The following is a 25,129-nucleotide window of genomic DNA, read 5'->3' on the forward strand; positions in this document are numbered from 1 at the left end:
GTTGGCTGCTCTTCAGAACCTACGGGCGCAGGTCAGCCCCGCGGCCTGACAGTAGCGCTGGGAAGTCGAGTGGGCGCGGGGTTTGGTCGCAGGGTAGATATAAATATAAATAGAATACACATTTCAATTCCCTCTCAATCTTTTATATTTCTCCTTATTTTACAACAATATCACCTATTGTTAATTGGGTATATTAGTTGCCCGTCTTTTTTCTAATCAATGGTTAATCTGAAAAACTACACCCTCAATTATGAAGCCCCTATATAGGGTGTGTTTGACATTAGTGATTTGAATAGGTCAAACCACTATTTAACAAAAAATTTGAATGTTTGGCAATGTAGTGATTGGGGTAGCTTTAAGTGGTAAAAGTAGTTTTTATTAAAAGTTAGAAATATTAAATTTTGAAGTTAGAGCCTTCGAGGTAGCTCTTACATAAGAATTTTTTTTTATTATTATATGTAACAGCTAGTCAATTGTTACTTTACCGAATACACTTATACTTAAATAATCAATTCTCACATCTAACAGCTTGTTGACATCTAACAACTACCTTTATAGCTATGTTTTATTCGATACACCCATGAAGAACTAAAGGGTACATAATAATGTTGTAGCCCATCCCCATAAATGCTTAATTCATGGCCCATTGGACCAATCACCACATATATTTTCTCCCTGGTCACATCATAGCATTCATAGGATCACAAAATTTGGTTGACAACCAAAGAATTTAACAAGATAAAATAAAAAATGACAAAAATTAGAAAAAACAACGTTGCGTATAATAATTGATCATTTAAATAATTCTCCTCTATTTGTCATGTCCCTAATCGTGTTATAAAAGTAGAAAGTTCAAAAGGAAAATGCTAGAAATAACCAAAAAGAAATTTATCTTAAAAAAAGAATGTTGCTACAAAAAACTCTGCTCTCTTTCTTCTTTTTCTCTCTGCTTCTTCTAGTTCAAAGTAAACACAACCATGAAGTCGAAGAGGAAGAAGAAGTCGTAACAAGATCGATGTTTCCCGACGATTTTATATTTGGGGTTGCCACTTCTGCATACCAAGTATAGCATCATCCTTTCTATTATTATCTCATCTTTTCTAACAAAAAAATGAGAAAAAAAAATATTGACTTATTAGTTGTGTTTTTTTGTGTGTGATCAGATAGAAGGAGCTTATCTTGAAGATGGAAAGAGCCTCAATAATTGGGATGTTTTCACTCATCATCCTGGTATGTAATAAATTTTATACCTTTTCATGAGTTTCTTTCGATTTTAATACTGAATACTATACGATATAGTATATAAACTATTTTGGATTTCAATAATCGGTTTAGTCTTTTACTTCATCCGTTAAAAATATTAATTAGAACAAAAGAATATTTTATGTCTTACAAATAATACCCTTTTATTGCAATTAATAATTAACCGATGAAGTAGTAGTTTAGATAGTCCATCATAAATAGAAGGAAATGAATTTAAATACTTCATAATTATTCGAGGAAACTAAAAAGTTTTGTAATAACATGTGCATTATACACTCATCTCCTTTGACTGTTATACAAGAAGGATATTGGTGTGGTGGTTTGCGTAAGAATTTTAAATTTCACAAGGCAAAGAGTCAACAAGCTAGTAAGTTACGAATAGATAAATCCAGCTGTTTACTAGTGTACCATAGGACCATAACCATCAAGTAGTTTGCGTTGTGTGCCACACGTTAGAATGGAATGACAATGTATATCAACATTAATGTTGTTATAGCAACCAAATACTTGGGCAATCACCACACAATGTCATTTCTTTTTTATATAAACACATTGTCTTTTAACCACACTTTTTTTTTTTTTTTTGTTAAGAGAACCATAAGGGCGAGTGATGGGAATCGATCTAGGATCACCTGAAACCGAAAGAGAAATTTTAACCACTTAACCTATCTCTCACTTTTAATCACACATTATAAACATGAAGCAATTTTCTTACACAAATGCACCGCGAACACATATAGATTGATAGATATCATTTTGATCATATACTTCTTATAATTTTTTTTAATGAATTAGGAAATGCAGTCTGTAGGCTAAAAGAGAGAAAAAAAAAACAACAATATTCTCCCTATGTTTTTTTTAGTGTTCTATTGCGACTTGACACATATGCTGTTGCATAACTTTATCAATAATATCTTTAATTATCAACTAGTTTTGTATCCGTGCGATGCCCGGGTTGTTTATTGAATTTTAAGATAAATTCTTAATCTATATGTCAAATTTTAAAACATATCATTGATACAAAATTACTTAGGAATTGATGTGTTTTTGTGGTGATTTAAACTATATAGTAGGCATGTAATGACTAATAATAACATTGGTGAAAAACATTTCTTGACCCGTAACCTAAAATATTGACCCTGTCCGAAATGACTCTAGATTGTAAAGTATATTGTTTTAATTGATTAGAATACATTATAAATAATGGATGTGGTGCATTTTGAGCTAATTCCTTCGCTCCAAAAAAAATACTATGATACAAAAAATAAATTTATATGATAATTTATGATTGTAATAATTTTTTTTTTTATAAAATTATTACTTAATTTGTACATATGAAATATTGATACTTTATGAAAATAAAACTCTAAATTAACAATTTTATCCTAAAATTCTATCCAAATTTGATTGAAAATAGAATTCTAAATTAATTTTTTTATCATACAAATTGAATTCTATTTAACTCTATCCTACGTGGCGCGACACTTGGCGAAAATTTGGAGCGCCAAGTGTCGCTATCTCGTTGCCTGGCTAAAAGTTTAGCTTTATATATTAGTTATATGATATGTATAAATTATAACAACTGAATATTATTAAAATATTCATTGAAACGATTTAAATGAGTATCCACAACTCCACAAAGTAAGATGTTATCTTACATATATTTCACAAACATTGGTTAAAGTAGGTCAAGTTAATACTATACATAAAAAGTTCAAGCACTTCAAAAAACGGAGGAAGTACTCCCTCTGTCATTTTTTTTGCCACATTGCAAATAATTGAGCCAAACTGGTAAAACTTTTTCTATAAATTCTCATTAATCTATATGAGATAATATAATCCAGTGGGGTTTTGATGGATTTGTCTCGTTGTCTATTTTATTAATAGCAGTTTTTATTATTTTTATGCATATAAAATTGAAGTTATATACATTTTAAGATGCATTTTAGAAATCGTAAAGTTAAATGGGGCAAAAAAAAAAAGACATATGAAATATTATTTACACCAATTTACACTATTTTTGTAATATTATTTTGAAATTTATAGCATTTAATAACCTTGGCATTACTTTATAATACTATTAGGTTAGGTCCCGTGCCAATGTGCCATGCACGGCTATTGACAAAAAAAAATTATGTGCGTATATACTTATTAGTGATCATATATTGTAATATCTCGTTTTTAGTCATTAACTTTTGTCTATCTCAATTGTATCCTTGAAACGGATATTATGAAATTTATAGTAGAAGATCATATTTTTAAAAAATATTTACAAAGATTATATTTTGCTATTCTATTCTCCATATTAATTAGTTAATTGAATGTGAATATTAAAAAAAAAAAAAAAGGTAAATATCATTTCTATTTATATAGTAATTAAATTTTACAAATAATTTCCTTAAATAAATTTTCTATTAAATATTTTTTTTTAAAAAAATACTAAGGACACACCAGAAACTGACATGTGTCATTGATATGATGGTGTGTCTTTTAATATATAGTTATTGATTGATAATTTAGATTTCTTAATACGAGTATTAGAATAATTTCAAAATAGATTAGATAATATAGTCTTGTATATTATTATTATTAATTTATTTTTTCATGAGGGAAGTCTTGTACGTAGTATATTATTTCTTATGTGGTCATTTCATGCACCTAACCTTATAGTTCATGGTGTGGGCTGCACCTACGTACTTAAGGTCGTATTGTTGGCTGCACTCAAGCATGCCATAGCTGAAGCCAATTTTGTTTACAAAACAAATAAAAAAAAAAAAAAAATGGGGGTTGGGATGGCTATTAAAATATTTAGTTTAGGTCACAATTTTAGGAATGTGTACATACATTTTAAGGAATTATATTTAGTATTTTTAATTGGTAAGGAGTACCCTAATCATACCTCAACCCTCACAACTTTTTTGGTCCAGTATTTACAGACCAGACAGTTGGGATTAGAGGGAAGGGTAAAGGAATCCCTACCCCTAAATACCCTCATTTGGTAGAGTTCAAACTTCAAACCTCTAAGATTATTTGAGGTAGGAACATTACCAATTGAGTTAACACTTTGTTGGTAGAAGTTATATTTAGTTGATGTTGCATCAAATTGATACATTATTGATCCTTGACATACTAATGTAAGTAATGTTGTACCAGCCATCAAGTATTTTATTAAATTAGATATTTAATATACCTTGGACTGCCATATGAAGACTTTTTTTTTTAGATCTGATGACTTATATTAACATTAATCTAAGGACTACGGAGAAGTAGTAATTAAACTAAGCATAGGTTATATGTAATCTATTTAAAATGATCTGATCTAATAAAATGTATAGGATGCTAGTTATTAATTCTGGATGAAAGGAGCACAATAAAGTTTAAATTACATTCAAATGCTTGATGCGTGCATGAGATTCAAACACCAAACAACAGACTCAGACATGATAAATACTACCATTGTTTCATATTTGTAATCACAATTTGTTTTTGAGTATTGAATGGAGAGAAAAAAATAGTGTAACATGTGATATGGAGAGACCTAAGAAAAAATGACAACTTAAATATGAAAGAAAATATTTTTTCGTACATAATGTGTAGCAATTATTTTTACTAAATACTGAACATAATAATAATAAACGGAGGTAGTCTACTCTGCATCAATTACATTGTTAACTTTTTGCTCCCTCCATATTGAGAATTGAGATACTTGCCACAATATGTTAAGGACAAGAAAAAATTATCATAAAAAATAATAAAAAAAAAAAAAAAAAAAAAACCTTATAATATTGATAAATACTCCGTATGTATTTTTAGAACGTCAATTTTTATAATGTATATACATGAATACTTAATAAAGGATACCATCTTGCAGGGAACACTGGGAGAGGAGAAAACGGAGATATAGCCGATGATCATTACCATCGTTACATGGTTATTTTATTTTATTTATTTTTCCATTTCTCAAATTTGTGTTTTTACATCATTTTGTCTCTAAATGATATTCTAATTCAAATAATATTGTTAAAATAAAATTTAAAGAACTTTTTAAAAATCGGAGGGAGTATAAAATTTAATTCAAATAAATCTACTCCATATTCCGTATTATACTTATATATGTTGCAAAATGTCGCATTTTGACAGGAAGATATTGATAAATTAGAGTATTTAGGAGTAAATGCTTATCGATTGTCAATCTCATGGACCAGAATCCTACCAAGTACGTAACACGATTTATAGATATGATCATATTTATACGAGTATTTTATTTAATTTATTGATTTTGTCGAATGATATATTAATTAGCTGTTTAATTTAAATTACGTATATATTTTAAATTGTTTGCAACTATTCTTATATCTAAAGACGACTTTTCACGTAATGCAGGGGGAAGATTTGGTGAGATCAATCCAAGTGGGCTCATGTTCTACAACAATATTATTGACAATTTGCTGCTAAAAGGTATGACTTTTTTTTTTTTTTTATTTAACCTTATCTTTTAATAATTTTGTACAAGTAGTGCTTCTTTAGGGTGGCAATGTGGTATGTAGGGCTGTTAAAAAATTATTGTCCAAGCCTAAAAGCTAGATAAAATTGGAGGTCGGTTCAAATCGAATCAGATTAGAAATATTTTAACTTAGGGTCTGTTCATATTTACTGAACTGAGCTGAACTGAACTGAACTGAACTGAACTGATTGGAACTAAATTGAACTGAACTGATTGGAACTGAACTAAACTGAACTAAACTGAAATGAATATTTTATGAGAGAGGGAAATTAAGAGCTGAACTGAACTGAACTGAGCTGAACTGATTGGAGCTGAACTGAACTGAATTGATTGGACCTGAACTGAACTGAACTGAAATGAAAGGGCTTGTTCATATTTACTTATTTTCAGTTCAGTTCAGTTAAGTTCAGCTCAGCTCCAATCAGTTCAGTTCAGCTCTTAATTTCCCTCTCTCATAAAATATTCATTTCAGCTTAGTTCAGTTCAGTTCAGTTCAGTTCAGCTCTAATCAGTTCAGTTCAGTTCAGTTCAGCTCCAATCAGTTCAGTTCAGTTCAGTTCAGCTTAGTTCAGTAAATATGAACAGGCCCTTAGTCAATCATTAGCTCAAATTTCCATTCATTTCATCTTATTTTTGCTGAATTGAAATTAGTTTTATTGAACTAAAATTATTTTTGCCGAACTGAAATTATTTTTATTGAAATTATTTATCTAAAATTATACTCCAAAGTATTATATTTCTTCTAAATTTACTGTTTTTTACTGAACTGAAATTATTTTTGCTGAATATATTAAGGTGAAGTGAACAAGACCTTATATAATAATTTAAACTATATGACCATATTATATTTTAAGATTTTGTTTCCTTCACCTTGTTATATTTTTATTGTATGTATGACCACATACAACTATTGTACTGCATTACGTTTAAATATGTTGAGAAAAACTAAGTTTATATTAGTTTTAATAATGTAACTACACAAGCAAGATAAGTCAATTTTAAGTGAAGTGAACGCACCTTAAATCGATATTATAACAGGCCTATGAGTGTCACATAGTGAACAATCATTATTATCTCTGTTTTATATTATTTACAACGATTTGATATAAAATAGAGAGGGAAAACGTCTAATCGTTGCAAATAATACGAAACGGAGATATTATTTTAAACTCCAAACTTATCCAAGCTTTATTTATTTTCATATTATTTTCTATTTCCAAATGCTAATATAGTTGCAGGCAAATAGAGGAAAAACCAAAAAGTGATAACTTTTAAGAACTGCATGAGCTGTTTAGTTGACATAAAATAATTGAGAAGAGAAGTTGATATAATCAAGAAACATGGAAAGTGGCTTATCTACCTCTATTGTAATTTTTTTTTAATTTTTTTTAATTTTTTTTTTGAAGGCACCTCTATTGGTAATTGTAAAGCATAATTCATTGAAAACAACTAACAAATCAACTACGTATTTATTTGAGAGGGTGTGCAAGGTGGGCCTTACCATAAGGCCCAAACTAAAAGGGTCTCAAGTTTTATTTTTCAAAATAAATCTAGTGCATATAAATTAAAAAGCCAGGAATATGAATATATGATAGAAAGTGTAGTTGTTAAGCACTTTTTTAAAGTAACATTCTTGCAATTTGATTCCATGATCATATCAAACAAAGGATTCTAACTTCTAAGTAGAATAATTGATCATAGTCTTGGAGGGTGGTAAATAAGAGTTAAGATCAAATTTCGGTCAACATCATTAGCAAAGTCAAATTTTGTGATTGAATAAATGTATCTTAGTTAAACCTCTTGCACCCTATCTTTGAATCTAGCAAGCAACCACAATTATATTAGGAAGAGAGTGAGGGATAGCTCAAGTGGTTAGATCTCTCCTCCTGGTTCTAGGTGATTTTGGGATCGATTCTCATCACTCACCCTTGTGGCTCTTTAAAAAAAGAAAAAAAAAAATTAGGAAATCACTATTCACTAAAGGATCAAAGATGATAATAGTAAAAATTATTTCCACTTTGGCTATAAAGGTAATTTCAAGGTTGTTTAGTCATTAATATGTAATTTTTGTGCAGGAATCGAGCCATTTGTGACAATTCACCACTTTGATTTGCCACATGTTGTGCGACAGCGGAAGCAAAGGTCGAAAACAAACAAGAAAACAATAAAGAAATTCAATGCAAACAATAAGAACAACACCAAGAATTTACGTGGTTCACTATCGATGTGATAGCTACGTCCACGGGCACCGAGATCGAATGATTTCACTATAAACTGCAAAGATTACAAAGATGATTCTTGTATTTCTCAAGAACGGCTCTCACTCTGTCTCTCTTAACCCTAATACTAATATTAGGGAGGTTTTATATTAATCCCTAAAATAAAAGATACTTGGGCAAAAAGATAACATAAAAGATAACTTTAAATCGTAAAATCCGCGTCTCCGCATTTTTCCTTCTCCGCCCAGTCAGACCGGGCAAGGTCTGCCCGATCGGGCGCGAGAAGAAAACTCCATACGAATGCTTCAACGTATCCAACCCCCACCGCCCGGTCAGACCGGGCAAGGTCTGCCCGATCGGGCGAAGGCTCGCCCGGTCGGGCGAAGGCTCGCCCGGTCGGGCGCGAGAGCAGCTTCTTCAACGAATTTGCCAGGCACCTCTTCTTCTTCCGCCCGGTCAGACCGGGCAATGTCCGCCCGATCGGGCGGACAAAGCTACGAAGTACGAGTCACCTAATATACTTATCAACAATCTCCACCTTGACGAGAACTCGTAGTCAGCAAACGACCCCATCAAGACATAGTGAAAAAACATCTCAAGCCAAACCCGATGCAGGACTCATGCATAAGCCATACATCCCGATAAGTCTTCAACCAAGACCCATCACATACTCGTCTCCAAGTATAACAACTCATAATGCTCCACCTGCATCACAAGCCCCGGGCAAGCTCCACCTTAATGCCAACACACCTACACCAGGAGCTCCCCAACTTCGCCCCTCAGGGCCTACTACATCACGTAGTAATCAATATTTAGCAAGTCTAAGCAATGTTTAAACTTGCTAAACGGAACAGGCTTAGTGAAGAAATCAGCCGGGTTGTCAGCAGTCCCAATCTTCTTCACCTTAATCCTCTTGTCAGTACGCAAGAAATGATACCTGACATCAATGTGCTTCGTCCGATCATGGTGTACTTGATCTTTAGCTAAGCAAATCGCACTTAGACTATCACAATATACTGTAGCAAAATCCTGTGCAATACCCAGTTCACCTACTAGGCCTTTGAGCCAAATAGACTCCTTAGCTGCAGAAGTTAAAGCCATATACTCAGCTTCAGTAGTTGACAACGTAACTGATGACTGCAATGTAGACTTCCAACTAACCACAGAACCACCCAAAGTGAACACATAACCAGTCACAGACCTCCTGGTATCCACATCAGCTGCATAATCAGAATCACTGTACCCAGTGACCAAGCATTCCCTACCATTCCCGTACACAAGACCAATATCAGCTGTCCCTCTCAGGTAGCGAAAAATCCTTTTCACCCCTTGCCAGTGTTCCCTCCCAGGTCGAGCCATAAACCTGCTTACAACACTAACAGCATGCGCAATATCCGGCCTAGTACAGACCATAGCATACATCAAACAACCAACCGCGTTTGCATATGGAACTCTAGACATATAAGACAACTCCTCCTCTGATTGAGGTGACATAGACAAAGACAACTTACAACTAACAGTAGTTGGCGTACTTATAGGCTTCGATTTTTCCATCCCAAAACGAGACAGAATCTTTTCAATGTAGCTTTTCTGAGTCAAGAAAAGCTTACCTCTAGCCCGATCCCTGTAGATCTCCATACCCAAAATCTTCCTAGCTGCACCCAAGTCTTTCATGTCAAACTCCGAGTTAAGCATCTCCTTTAATCTAGCAATATCAGATTTATTCTTTGTGGCAACCAACATGTCATCAACATATAACAAAAGATAAATCATGGAACCATTATCCAGCTTACTATGATACACACAGCAATCATATGAATTCCTGTCAAAACCTTGTGAAACCATAAAAGAATCAAACCTTTTGTACCACTGTCGGGGGGATTGCTTAAGTCCATACAATGACTTTAGCAATCTGCAGGCATAGTGTTCCTTTCCAGGAACTTCGAATCCTTCGGGCTGCTTCATCAGAATCTCCTCCTCCAAATCGCCATGAAGGAAAGCCGTTTTAACATCCAACTGCTCCAGCTCAAGATCAAAATGTGCTACAATTGACAATAACACACGGATAGAAGTATGTCGAACCACAGGTGAGAATATCTCAACAAAGTCAACCCCTTCTACCTGACTGAACCCCTTAGCAACTAGCCTAGCCTTAAAACGTATTTGCTCAGTTTCCGACAACCCTTCTTTCTTCTTGTAAATCCATTTACAACCCACAAGCTTCCTCCCTTCCGGTACCTTTACCAGTTCCCACACTCTGTTCTTGTAAAGAGACTGCATCTCTTCACCCATTGCGGCAAGCCATTGCGCAGACTCACTACAACTAATTGCTTGTTTATATGTGGCAGGTTCAAATGACTCTACATCATCAGCTACACTCAATGCATAACCTGTCATCGCATCAACACAGCAATTTCTTCCCTCCATCTCTTCAATCAATCTAACAGGCTTCTTGATAACTCGTTTAGGCATCTCAAGAATGGTGTCAGGTTGACTAGATGACCCCTGATTAGATTGCTCCACCTCATCCCCAGAGTTAGAATGAGTAGGAGTAATCTCAGGTTCAGGAGTACCCGGCACTGGAACATCAGCATCATCATCAATATATTGTACCCGAGGTAAATCAGCAATGGTAGACTGATGTACCTCAAGTACCCCATCTGTCTGTAATAAATTGTCTCCTTCCCTTCTCAAATCTGAAATCTCTGCATTTTTAATTGAATACATGGTGTTTTCATCGAAAGTAACATCCCTACTAAGAATGACCCGACCCTCCGAAGGTGAAAAAATTCTAAACCCCTTCACACCATCCCCGTACCCAACAAAACACCCCTTCTTGGCTCGTGGATCCAGCTTACCCTCAATAACATGATAATAAGCAACACAACCAAAAATCTTCAAATTCGAAAAATTAGGCAGCTTACCACTCCAGATCTCAAACGGAATTTTGGAATCAATTCCAGAATGAGGACCCCTATTAATGACATAACAAGCTGTTAACACAGCTTCACTCCAGTACCTCCTCCCAAGCCCTGCATTAGAGAGCATGCATCGAACTCTCTCTAGCAGTGTCTGATTAACCCGTTCTGCTACACCGTTCTGCTGTGGTGTCTTCCTGACAGTATGATGCCGACCTATACCCTCATCTGCACAGAACTGATTAAACTCGTCTTTGCAAAACTCTAGCCCATTGTCCGTTCGTAGCTTCTTGATCTTCCTTCCTTGTCGATTTTCCACCAAAGCTTTCCATTGCTTGAAAACTTTGAAGGCCTCATCCTTTGACTTAAGCAACCTAAGCCATGTGTATCGGGACTTGTCATCAACAAATGACACAAAATAGTGGTAACCTCCCATACCTTCAACTCTAGATGGACCCCAGCAATCTGAATGGATGTAATCGAGCACTGCATCAGTAATGTGAGCACCCTTGCTGAACTTTGACCTGTGTTTCTTACCAAACACACAATGCTCACAAAATTCAAGGTTGGCAACCTTGACCCCGGATAGAAGACCCCTCTTGGACAATAGCTGCATCCCCTTCTCCCCCATATGACCAAGCCTCATGTGCCAAATCTTAGTCATCTCCTGGTGAGATACAGATGCGCAAACCGCAGAACTAGGCAGTGTAACACCCTCAAAAACATAGAGGGTGTTCCTTTTGATACCCTTAAGTACCAACTCAGAACCTCTGAAAATACACAACTCCCCATCTGAAAACACACCATTGTACCCCAATTCATCCAGGGTACCCAATGAAATCAGATTCTTTCCTAAAGCAGGAACATGCCGTACATTAGTCAAAGTTAACCTCCGCCCATCAACAGTCCTCAACCTCATGGAACCAATACCTGTGACCTTACATGGAGCATTGTTACCGACTATAACCATACCCCCATTGCGAGGTTCATATGTATCAAACCAATCTCGACGTGGACACATATGGAACGAACACCCCGAATCTAGAACCCAGTTATCAGATAAATCATCAGACCTAGCAGAACTGACTAATGCTAAATCTTCCTCTGAATTATAGCTCTTATTCGGTTTCTCTTCAACTACAGCAGCCTGGGACTTGTTTTTCCTCACCGGACAATTATTCCTAAAGTGACCCGGTTCTTTACAGTAATAACATGTTTTAGTAGTAGTTTTACTAGATCCATCCTTGCCGTTTCCAGCACCCGACCCAGCATTGTTCCCCTTGTTAAACCCCTTATTCTTTTTAGACTTTCCGGACTTAACAAACAACCCACTACCATTATCCCCATTATCACTCGTAGCTTTCATTCTGAGTTCCCTAGTATGAAGTGCTGCCTTCACTTCTTCTAAGGTTATAGAATCCTTACCAACAACAAAAGACTCTACAAAATTCTCAAAGCTAGACGGTAGAGATACAAGTAAAATCAACGCAGCATCCTCATCATCAATTTTAACATCTAAATTACGTAAATCAAGCAAAATAGAGTTAAGTTTTTCTAGATGTTCCCGTAAGGAAGTACCTGACTGCATCCGGAGGCTAAACAACCGCTGTTTCAGTAATAATTTGTTGGTCAACGACTTAGTCATATACAATGACTCCAGCTTCAGCCACAATCCAGCCGCCGTTTCCTGATCAGCCACCTCCGTGATGATTTGATCATCAAGACTAAGTAATATGGTAGAGTGTGCCTTCTCTTCCATAACTTCTAACTGCGAGTCAGTCGGTCCGTCTCCTGACTCCGAAGTAGTACTCTTTGGAGCCAACGGACGCCATATCTGCTGTTGTTTTAACAGAGCCTTCATCTTAATTTGCCATAGCCCGAAACTATTTTTCCCGGTAAACTTCTCAATTCTTATTGTTGAATCTCCTGCCATTGTTATCTTCAAGAAACTATCCAAGGATTGAACCTGAGCTCTTGATACCAATTGTTGTGCGACAGCGGAAGCAAAGGTCGAAAACAAACAAGAAAACAATAAAGAAATTCAATGCAAACAATAAGAACAACACCAAGAATTTACGTGGTTCACTATCGATGTGATAGCTACGTCCACGGGCACCGAGATCGAATGATTTCACTATAAACTGCAAAGATTACAAAGATGATTCTTGTATTTCTCAAGAACGGCTCTCACTCTGTCTCTCTTAACCCTAATACTAATATTAGGGAGGTTTTATATTAATCCCTAAAATAAAAGATACTTGGGCAAAAAGATAACATAAAAGATAACTTTAAATCGTAAAATCCGCGTCTCCGCATTTTTCCTTCTCCGCCCGGTCAGACCGGGCAAGGTCTGCCCGATCGGGCGCGAGAAGAAAACTCCATACGAATGCTTCAACGTATCCAACCCCCACCGCCCGGTCAGACCGGGCAAGGTCTGCCCGATCGGGCGAAGGCTCGCCCGGTCGGGCGAAGGCTCGCCCGGTCGGGCGCGAGAGCAGCTTCTTCAACGAATTTGCCAGGCACCTCTTCTTCTTCCACCCGGTCAGACCGGGCAATGTCCGCCCGATCGGGCGGACAAAGCTACGAAGTACGAGTCACCTAATATACTTATCAACACCACAAGAACTCGAGGATAGATATGGAGGCTGGCTAAGTCCTCACATGCAGTAAGTCACAATACTAATAAAGCTAGATTTCACCCTAAAATCTTGCTTTATTACTTTATCTTTCAATATGCAGGACACATAAAACTTACACACTTGCATTAAACACGTTTATTTTGGTTGTCCTTCAAAGAAGTAATTTGCTTTCATTTGCAAAAAATGTAACACATAATTTAAGTAATTATAACTGTTAAAGTCAAGAATATTGTAGAGAAAACGGCTTAAACTTTGCATTGATCTGATTACCACGACAATATATATACACAATACAAAAAAAAAAAAAAAAAAAAAACTTGACAAGTCTAAAACTCCTAACAAGATAAACTTAACATAAATACAACATTAACATATTTAACCAACCGACTTCTAATAATGACATACGTTGTGTAGGGAAGAATATGTTTATTTTGCAAAGCTATGTTTTGAGAAGTTCGGTGATAGAGTGAAGAATTGGATGACTATAAATGAGCCTAATGTATTCACTCAATTCGCTTATATGAGAGGAACATTTCCCCCAAGGCGTTGTTCACTTCCTTTTGGTAACTGTTCTGCTGGTAATTCAGATGTCGAACCTCTAATTGCTGCTCACAACATGTTGATTGCACATGCTAAGGCCGTTAAACTATATCGAAACCATTTTCAGGTATGCTAAACCTTTATATATACCCCTCGATCTATTTTAGAATCTGTATCACTTATTGACATACTTGCTAATGCACAACTATGACCTTTATATTTCGTATGTAAATTATTATCCGGCATACATAATAATAACTACGTACAGTATAAAACATATTGTTGGGCCTCAACAATTAGCTTAAGTTTTTGGTTGAGTTGGTTTTTAACATGATATCAGAGCCAGCGTAACACAAAGATCACGGGTTCAAATCTCATCCACCCCTCACTTTCAAGTTGAATATTAAGCGTTGGGTATGAGGAGGACTCATGCTAACCATCAACTTAAGCTTTTGGTTGACTTGGTCTTTTAACATGTACCATACTCTAATGTACTATTACTTCAATTAAAACCATAACTAATGTCATTTTGACATGGCTTTCTTCTTGTAGCCTAAGCAAGGTGGAATTGTCGGTCTAACGGCGAATGCCTTCCATTATGAACCATACACAAATGATGAATTTAGCTACCAAGCTGTAGAAAGGTCTTACGCTTTCAATGTCGACTGGTACGTATGATATACATATATGAAATTAATAAGCTTAGCTTGCTTGATTAACTTTAATTTGTTAATCAAATGCGTCCATGCTTATACACATTGATTAATTTGTATGCAGGATATTTGATCCCTTAATATATGGAAATTATCCTGCCTTAATGCGCAAATATCTTGGAAAGGACTTACCAAAGTTTAGTAAAGAAGAAGTAGAGTTATTGAAAGGAAGTATTGATTTCATAGGCATAAATCATTACTCCACATTTTATGCACTTGACTGTTTCAATTCCAATGATTGTACCTCAACGGAAAATCGCGCTATTGGAGGATATACTGGCAGAGCGATAGCTCGAAATGGTATTCCGATCGGAGACGAGGTAATTTTTCTCGTCTGCTTTACGATTCAACTTTTCACTTTGTTTGGATAACAAAACAAAGAAATGAAGAAGAGTGAAATAATTTAAAGAAAACTAGAGGTGAAGGTGGAGTTCCATTTTCTCTCCAAATCTTTCCAATTCGAAAAATTAAATAAGAGGGAAATCCAGCCTTAACCCTTGTCCAAATAAAGGAATTTTGATTTTTCCACTCTTTATTTTTTTTCTTATCCAAACAAAGTGTTAATGCTACTCCGTACTATATTAAGTACGAGTAATTGTTAAGGAGAAATAAAGATGACCTTTTGCCTTTTTTTTAATCAAATAGAATATACACTTTTAAGACTTAGGTCGGGCCTGTTCTCATACGTTTATTTTCAGTTCAGTTCAGCTCAGCTCAGCTCAACTCAACTCTAATTAATAAGTTTAGTTTAGTTCAGTTCAGCTGAGTTCAGTTAATTAATGAGAACGGAACCTTAGTATAAATTAGTGATACCGGAATTTAACTGAACCCTACTAAATATACTTTCTAAATATGTTATCAGATGGGCGTTTTTGGGTTTCGCATAGTACCTTATGGAATGGAGAAGCTTCTAAATCGTTTGAGTTTGAGATATCCAAATACCAGTATTTATATTACAGAAAATGGTAAGTAATTCACTACTATTATCAATTTTGATTTATCAAATTAAAGGTACTGTAATTTAAATGATCAAAATGTCATTCTAAAAATTGCACTTAACTTAGTGCCTATTTGTTTCATTTTATTCTTATTTATTTAATATTATTCTAGTATATATAAATAATTTTAGATAATGTTCCATATAAGTTTATATAAAAATTTCAGATGAAATAAGTTCGGACAAAATAAACTCAAAAAAATTCTACAAAATTAAGTTCAAACAAAGTAAAATAAATTCAAGTACATTAAAATAAGCAAGATATATAATTTACATAAAATAATACTACTATAATAATTTCAATTCATGTTCTGTATTTAAAAAAAAATTTATATAAAATAAATTCAGACAAAATTAGATAAGACAAATGCAAGAAAGATTAGGCAAAATCAAATTATAAGAAAACACAAATATAGATTTAATTATGATTCAATAACGATGTTAATGAACCGTGCTAGCCATGCTAGCTATGATTAAATAAATCATAAGTGTATGACAAAAGTTGTATTGAAATATTAAGGCAAATATATTGGATTTTAACAATGTTAACTAGTTATTGACCCGGGCGATGCCCTGGATCATAATAAATTATATGTTTGATTTAATTAATTTAGAAGAGTTAATATTGAACAATATTAATAACTAAATGAAAATGTAATAAGAGGTCAATATGAAAAAAAAAATTTAATTACATTAAACACTACTATATTATATAGCATTAAAGTTAGACCAATGAAAAGTTTTTGTTAAAGAGATTAAACATTAATACAATTCAATATGGTGAGAGAAGAGGGATGACACATAGCATAACATGCAGTGCTTATGTTGATATGTGGCATATGAGTGACACATGTCGTGAGCATGTTGTCCCCATGAATTTTAATAATATTATAGATGTTTACAATGCTTTTGGTAATGTTAGAAATGAAAAGAACGTAAATAATATTTTAATTTATCCGGTGTAATATTCAGGGTACTGCCCACCGAATTACCAAGAAGGAACAGAGTTGCTACAAGATTTTACAAGGATTAAATTCCACCAAACGTATCTCGCATCTATGTCCAAGGCTATGAGGTCAGAACTCAACATTCTCTTGATATTATCATTAGATTAAACTACTAATGCATCATTATCTGTCTGATTTAATTAAGCTCTAGCTAATTAATTGGCCTAGGTCTTGTGGAACAACATGCTATCACTTTTTTTGAGTGAATGTATATACTACTTTCTTCGTTTCTATTTAATTGACATGTTCAATTTAGACACACAAATTAAGGAGAGGATAGAGAATGATAAAGCAAGTTGGATACACTAATAAATGTAAGTGATAAAAACTTATCAAAAAGGAAACGTGCCAACTAAAAATAAACTTCCAAAATGAATACTTATAAACTAAAAAAACGGAGGTAGGTTAAAACCCTGATTCGCTACATTTAACGGCCGCAATATTGGCCACTAAAAGCACATCGGTAAATGAGCAAAATGTTGGTAGAGATGCAGTGAGAATAGGTTTATATGTGAGACTTTATACTTATATAAGAACTAATCTAAAATTTAGAACATACGAGTCAAGGGCATGTTCTCTTACGTTGAAATTCAGTTCACTTCAATTCAGTTCAGTTCAGTTCAGTTCATCTCAGTTCAGTTTAGTTCAGTTGAACTCAGTTCAGTTCAGTTCAGCTCAGCTAAGTTCAGCTCAGTTCAGTTCAGTTCAGTTCAGTTCAGCTGAGTTCAATCAATGAGAACAGAACATGTGACTCAAATTAAATTTTGAACATATGAGTAATAATTTAGAACATTTCACTACAAAAATAAAAGCTTTTTAGCAACTAAGTTTGGCAACAGATTTTTAAAATGTTGCTAAATAGCAACGAATCTAAATTTTTTCATTGCCTAATTAAAAGCGACATTTTATGCTTTAGTTTTTAATAAACAATGGCTACATATTTTTGATTTGTTGCTTTTTAAAATAAATTGTCTTACTAGTTGTTACTAGACGGCATCATATTTTTCTCTTGTTGCCAAATAGTAACAGACTATGACAACAAATAATTTTATTTGTATTGATTTAGAAACAAACAAATACAATGAATTTTTGAATTGTTTCCATTAGAAACAAGTCTTCTAAATTATTGTTGCTAATTGATAACACATTATTTTGTTTGTTGCCATTGGAAACGAGTTGTGTTACATATTGTTGTTAATTTATATGTAAGCCACTTTTTGCTGTAATGTATAAAATTATTTGTTGCTAAAATGACATCAAATAGAGACATATTTCAATTTCGTCTCTAATTTAGAGATGGAATTTTGATTTTGTCCCTAATTTGGAGACAAATTTTTCAATTTCGTCTCTGTTCACTTATTGTAAATTATATGCATAGAAGTAAACAAATAGTACTTGGTATAGTTGGTAAGAGATTCACAATTTGACTTTGAGGTCGCAAGTTCGACTCCTACCAAATGCGATTCTTGAGACTAGGGATTCAAAGAGCCTTACATGCAAAGTCGAGCCGAGTTGACCTAACCTGAGTGAGATTTCAGATTGGTAAAGGTCGGGATCGGGTTGAACCGAATTGCTAATAGGGATTGGGTTTTTGTCTCGTAGTGTTGATAGCAACCAATATTAATGATTTATAGCTATTTTTATGAATCAAATTTAATAATTTGTTGCTATTTTTAGGAACCAACATTAATAATTTGTTGCTATTTTAGGAACTAACATTAATAATTTGTTGCTAATTTTAGCAACAACCAATGGTAATCTGTTGCCAAAGTTGGCAACAAATGTACCAAAAACAGCAACAATCATGGAAACTATATTTAAATTGATGCAATATTGCAACAAAATTGTGTTGCAACTGGTTTCCAAAATCCCATGGCAACAAGCCTTTTAGCAACAACAAATTTTTGTTTCCAACCCATTGCTAAATAGAGTTGGCAACGGATTTTTGGTGAATTGCAACAAATTTTAGTTGATGCTATATTGATTTTTTTTTTTTTTTTTTTTTTTTTTTTTTTTTTTTTTGTAGTGATTTGTGTGAATACTAATTTAGAACAATTGATTTAAAAATTAGAATAAGTGATTAAAACTTTAGAAAAAACTGCTTTATGAAATTTAGAACATACTGTATGAATAAAATTTAGAACATTTGATTTAAGATTATGAATATGTGAATAAAATTTTAGAACAACTGATATAAAATAAAATGTGAATAAAAATTTAGAACATACGAGCAAAAATTAGAACATGCGCTTTAAAATCTTGAACATATAATTAAAAATCTTAGAACACTCCTTTAAAAATTTAGAACATATAAGTTCAAATTTTGGAATAAGTTATTTAAAATTTATACCATTAAACTTAAGTAATTTATGGTTTAGAACATGTGAGTACTAAATTAGAACATTTTATTTAATTTAGAACACCTGAGGAAAAGTTTAGAACACTAGGTTTAAAATTTAGAACATAAGAGTAAAAATTTAGAACATAAAGAGTGTTCTCACATATAGAAGGAGCTCTCACGAGAGTCTTCCCCTATATAAAATTCTTGTTATTGGCAAATGCAGTCAACTATCAGTATATAAGCTTAATAAGTTAAGAAAACAATGTTATAGTCCAAATAACGTTACAATCAAGCTTTCATACGAGTATTATTTTTGTTACAATCATTATTGATTATATAGTAGTTAGTATTAACCTTCATTTTTTCTTGTAAAAGTCAATTCGATTTAAGGAATATATAAGAGTTTATAAGAGGTGATATCTAAAACATGAGATTTATATATTCGAAAAAAATAAATAAAGATAATTGAATAATTCAATTGTAGAACTATCTTGCTTCAAAGTTTATATGGACGCTATTGTACTAATTTGAGCACGCTTTTTGTTGGTACAAAATGGTAGGAAAGGAGCTAAAGTAAAAGGGTATTTTGTATGGAGTTTTATGGACAATTTTGAATGGATACAAGGCTATAACATCACCTTTGGGCTCTATTATGTGGATCGGAACACCATGAAACGAACGCCCAGACTTTCCGCCAAGTGGTTTAAAGATTTCATTGCAAATGGTGAAAAGTCATCAACTATTAGTACATTTTAGCACCCAATTATTGTTTATTGCACATACCTAGGAAAATGATGTATGAGCAATTTTAATGATAACATGACTATAAGGTCTCTTTGGCAAATTCCGTTCAATTCATTATGTTGATTGTTTATACATTTTTTTTGAATTGTATCCAATTAATTCTCCAAATAAACATATTTATACATTTTTTTTGAGTTGTACCTAGTTAATTCCCTAAATAAACAAAATTTGTTTATCTGGGAGTATAATTGTCTTTTCAGGTATCAGTGGAGGAGTACATACGTCTTTTCATGTACAAGTAGTTGAGGGGTACATGTGTAATTTTCTTACCGAACAATAAAAGCAAGTTGCAAACAGTAATTGGACAACTGACCAAAAATACTGAATAAATAACCACGCTTTTTCAATATATTTACATAAATGTCACCAAATTAACAAATATTCGTTTTTTTGGCATATAAACTTGTATTTACCCATTTGTTTTACAGCTTTGTTATGTTAATTATATACTGGGTATACATTAATACACACATTGTCTTGTTTTATGCATAAAGATCAAGAGTATAATTTATTTGGACACAAGGATTCTATTTCAAATTAACGTGTCACCACTTATATTTTTTTTTTAAAACCAGTGTAGACGTGTAGTGAACTACTAGAGAAAAAAAAGGCATTGTAAATTAAGATAAAATTGACCTCAACACCCTGAACTTTAAGTAGTAGCAGCCTAGCAAGTACACCACCAACTATTGATTATATTGAAGTCCAACGCATACTATTAATAATTTTTGGGCACTCAAAGTAAGACATTTTTTTATAATTAAGAGGTTATATATGACACTTATTGCAGCTCAATCAATAATTAGTGGTGTGCCTGTTATTAATCAAAATTTGGGGTGTTGGGTGCACCCAAGCTATAATTTAGAGTGTTGAGATCAATTTTGCGTAAATTATATGAAATAAACAAATATTAGTATGAAAATATACTACAAGTAGTATTCCACCGCTTAAAGAGTGACAATTCATTGACAACAGTGGATCATTGACAACATGAGACAAATGCCCGGGGTTCCAGAATTAGATGACTGGGATCGGAACATTATATGGAGCAGTAACACCTACCCAAAGATAAAGGTTTTCCTGTGGCAGCTAGTTTGGGATAGACTCCCTACTGCAGCAAACTTGCATCTCAGGAAAGTCACTCCATCATCCTTTTGTACCTTTTGCCTTCCTCATGGGAAGATGCTCAACACATATTCTTTTATTGCAACAGAGCCTCTGAATTTTGGAATCAAATTGGAACCCCTCCTTGTTTTCCAATAAAACACTAAGAGTCATACAAAATATGGCTCTTCAGAAACCTCAAAACAAAAATTTCTTCACACAATAACCTCCCTTGGAACATCATATTTTGCTTCTCTATCTAGCAAATTTGGAAAAGAAGAAACAACTGGTTATTCTCTAAAGCAAATATCCCTATCAAAACCTCTACAACCCAATCAATGTCGTCTGTGGGCTGCTAGTGAATGGTTTTACTCCACAAAACATGACACTAGAACAAAGCCCACATCCCATCATTGGATTCCTCCCCCTCTCCTTTCTACAAAATAAATGTTGATGCTGCTTTTCTTTTTGGTTCCAAAGAAGCTGGATGTGTTGGTGTGTGTAGAGACAACAAAGGGTCTTGGATAGAAGGCTTTCAATGGAGAGGCTATACTTCTTCGAGGAGGTAGCAATTCGAGCCATTTCTCTAGCCTTGACTTGGCTGAAGATCGGGGATGGCAAAAATGTCTAATTGAATCTGACTGCAAATTTATAGTACAGGATATAAATGAAAGCACAGATTATTTTCTAACTCCAAAGTTGAACATATGCAGGCAGCAGTTACAGGAGCAACATGAGGTGAAGCTATTCTATGGAGAGAGGGGCAAGAACATCGTGGCTGACATTCTGGCAAAAAATGCAAGAGGAACTTTAAATTTTTTGAATCAGCTCTGTATTATATCTGTTCCTCCTAATATTTGTACTAAGGCTTTAGAACAAAACATTTCTAATATCAATAGGACGGATGAACCACGGTCTGTACTTTTGGGCAACTCTTTGGGAAGCCAACAACTCTTTAACTTAATTTAAGCTTGCTCCTCTTTTCTCCATAAAAAAAAGAGTGACAATTCATTCAAAAATTCCATGAAATCGTCCACACTCAATTTCAAAAAACACCTAAATCAAACGGATCATTCATTGTTAATTAGAGCCCAAATTAAACTAGCTAGTGCATGACAGGGTAAAGTCATATCCCCAAATCAAAAGTAATTCCTAAATCCTCTAACTAATGTAGATAGGGAAGTAGGGTCGAATCCACAGAGAAACGGATCTTTCTATTCCTAATTAACTATTATAATCTAGATTATGAGGTAACCAATATTTATAATTGAATAATAAACTAAACTACGGAGATCCGGAATAAAGAGAAAATAATATATAAAAAGATCTAGGGCATAGGTTCACCAATAAATAATATTGCAGGGTAGAATATAATAATCATTCATCAATGCATACATTAATCAGATTACAAAGGGATTTCGCTACGTATTATAATCACTCAATTAATTTACCGGTATTAAATCTCATCTTTCGAATCTTGACCTAACCATTTATAAATTAACATGCCTATTGAAACTAGACCTAAACATCAATCCTCATCTGTCGAATCTCGAATCAATATTGTCAAACTCATGCATAAAAAATTAGGCCTAATATAGTCACAGAGCATTAAATCAATCAATAGGAAATTAATCTAGCATTGATAATTAACAACAATAAATTACCCCTTCATATTACTTATGGATCCCCATAAACCCTAGAAAGAAAACTACTCACACATAATAGAAACTAAAGTAATCAAAACAATATAGCAAGACATGATTAAAGGAATAAAATAAACAACTAAGATTAAGAGAAGAGAAATCGTTACCAAAATAAATCTGAAATTAAGAGTAGATTAAGAACAAAGGTTTAAGAGAAAGAAAATCAAGAGAGTAAAGAAAGAGTAGAGTAGAGAGAGAGAGAGAGAGAGAGAGAGAGAGAGATCCTAAAATCGTATTACGGAGGAGTATTTATACTCCGTACAAACCCTAAACTAAAACAAACTAAAACGACGCTAATCGTCTCCTAATAATTACACGCGCCCGATCGGGCGCACCTTTTTGCTCTTCAGTACTATTCTTGCGCCCGACCGGGCGCGTCACCGGGCGCCGACCTTAGCTTCCCCGCCCGACCGGGCGCGCCTCCGGGCGCCAGCCTCTTTGGCCGGGCGGCTCTCTTGGGCCACTATTTGGACTACGATTGGGCTCCAATTCTTCGGGCCAATCTGGGTTTCCTCTTCCGGTCTTGAATACTCAGTCCAAATGCCCCGGTATCACCTATATCGAGCCCTTAATCACCGGTTCGATGGCTCTAACCGGCCCTGGGCTATAAAATCCGGTCGTGCTTCTCCAATGCTCGTGATTGCTCAAAAATATCTCGGGAAAATACTCCAAAAGTGCAAATCCCTGCAAAAGTCAACCAAATCTAAGAAAACACTAGAAAACACCAATTAGTAATAAAAGTGGCTCTAAAGAGCCAAAAACACTACTAATTATGACCAAGGGATGGAGGTAAAATACTATTTAAAATAGACACATCAGTGCATAATCAAAGAAAAACTTGAATTTGATGTAACCTATAATACAAAAGTACATGTATTCTTGTTTAGTTGGTCTGGCCCAAATTCAACTTGACCTCTTTTTTGACTTGATATAAATTCCAACTCGATATGTAATTTACTCAACATGAATTCAAATCAAAATCCTTGAATCTTACTTAATTTGTTACCGAGTTGAACGAAGAGAACCTTAAACCTTAACCTAACTTCATTACATATAAACAACTTTAAATTTTAGTCGTTTTAAATGACTAGTTTAAATTATTCTTTGAATTCATGGCGATAATTAGTAAGTTCTATTGTATAACAAATGATGAACCATTTATATCTGATATCTACACACACTTAGTAAGTTCTATTGTATAACAAATGATGAACCATTTATATCTGATATCTACACACACTAATTAACAATTTAAGTTTATAAATCGACCAATTTTCATGCTTTCACTTTAGAATTTTAATTATTATAGAGTATTTTTTTCTTTGAGAAAAAAATAAAATAAAGGTAAGAATAATTAGCATGATGGATTGATGGTGTTTTATGTGTGATCCATTAAAGGGAAGTAGTGGAAGGACATTAACTTGCATTGTGAAACAAAAGCTTACACAAATCGTATAGACAAAAAGGATTTTTTTATATAGGTAAAGATAAAAAAAAGTTAAATCCTAAACTTCTTCAATAGTGCAATCAAAAGACAATATAATGTGGTCACTTTTATTCATGTATAGAATAATAAAAAGAAAGACCAATAATAATCCATTATCAACTTTAATAACTTTTACATTTGTGTGAAAGAGATAATTTGGCCTTTTGCTAATGAGATGATGATGGTGGTCGGTATTCTATATCATAAAATCATCAATAATTTAATAATCAAGAATACTCTATAATAAAGTGAAGACAATAGGTAGAAAACAAATATAAAAAATGTCTTTTTTATTTACACCTAATTAATTAATTGATTAAATTAGTTGATTGATTAATTAATATTTAGTAATAATATTTGAGTGGAAAAAAGGTAGTATGGAGATCTCAGGCGCAGCTAAGTGCTGATATGTGGAGCCAGGAATGTTGCTGTACATTACAAAGACACAAAGGTGGTTGTTTGGTCATTTCATGATGACTAGGTACTAATAATAATAATTATATTTTGCTAAATACTGTTTGATATGAAGACCAAGTCATATAAAAATCCAGCTAATAAAACTAATAAACTTATTTGTCTAGTTACACATAATTAAGGTAGATCCACAAATGTCTTCAAATTCATATATATGGTGAGTACTCAATTCTTATGAATTTCCTATTTTTATTGGTTTTATTAGTTTTAAGACCACGTGCATAATGTATTTTTGTAGAAGAAAATCACTAATTTGTTGGCCCCTAATTTGTTGGATGAAAGTTTGTGATTTTGGAAAAGTTGGTATGTTAATGAAAAAAAATATGAAATTGCATCTTTTCAGTGGGTAGATTTCTTCACGTCTAAGTTGCTTTGTTTATATAGGGCAAGGAGAATAATGTCTTGTTTGATTTATTT

The 25,129-nt window shown here is 33.6% G+C and overlaps 1 protein-coding gene across 2 annotated transcripts; it reads left to right on the plus strand.

Moving 5' to 3' along the window:
- Window positions 1-791: 791 nt before the first annotated feature.
- LOC110720110 (beta-glucosidase 18-like) lies at window positions 792-20,252 on the plus strand. Of its 2 annotated transcripts, XM_021899108.1 has the most exons (13): window positions 797-1,063; window positions 1,164-1,230; window positions 5,135-5,193; window positions 5,404-5,479; window positions 5,647-5,721; window positions 7,843-7,884; window positions 13,525-13,570; window positions 13,958-14,210; window positions 14,636-14,751; window positions 14,861-15,116; window positions 15,659-15,761; window positions 16,766-16,868; window positions 19,702-20,250. In XM_021899108.1, the coding sequence occupies exons 1-13, from the start codon at window positions 905-907 to the stop codon at window positions 19,895-19,897; spliced, it is 1,551 nt and encodes a 516-aa protein (XP_021754800.1). In that variant the 5' UTR covers window positions 797-904; the 3' UTR covers window positions 19,898-20,250. The 2 variants fall into 2 exon arrangements, with proteins under 2 accessions (XP_021754801.1, XP_021754800.1); XM_021899109.1 differs by lacking the exons at window positions 5,135-5,193; window positions 5,404-5,479 and having other exon boundaries at window positions 792-1,063; window positions 19,702-20,252.
- Window positions 20,253-25,129: the final 4,877 nt, after the last annotated feature.

The sequence above is a fragment of the Chenopodium quinoa genome, unplaced genomic scaffold (genome assembly GCF_001683475.1).
Source record: "Chenopodium quinoa cultivar QQ74 unplaced genomic scaffold, ASM168347v1, whole genome shotgun sequence".
NCBI classification, from domain to species: domain Eukaryota; kingdom Viridiplantae; phylum Streptophyta; class Magnoliopsida; order Caryophyllales; family Amaranthaceae; genus Chenopodium; species Chenopodium quinoa.

Coding starts and splice junctions, on each gene's coding strand:
- LOC110720110 (XM_021899108.1), top strand. CDS start 905: ATGTTGCTACAAAAAACTCTGCTCTCTTTCTTCTTTTTCTCTCTGCTT. Junction 7,885..13,524: donor TCACCACTTTGATTTGCCAC/ATGTTGTGCGAC, acceptor TATCAACACCAC/AAGAACTCGAGGATAGATAT. Junction 13,571..13,957: donor TGGCTAAGTCCTCACATGCA/GTAAGTCACAAT, acceptor TACGTTGTGTAG/GGAAGAATATGTTTATTTTG.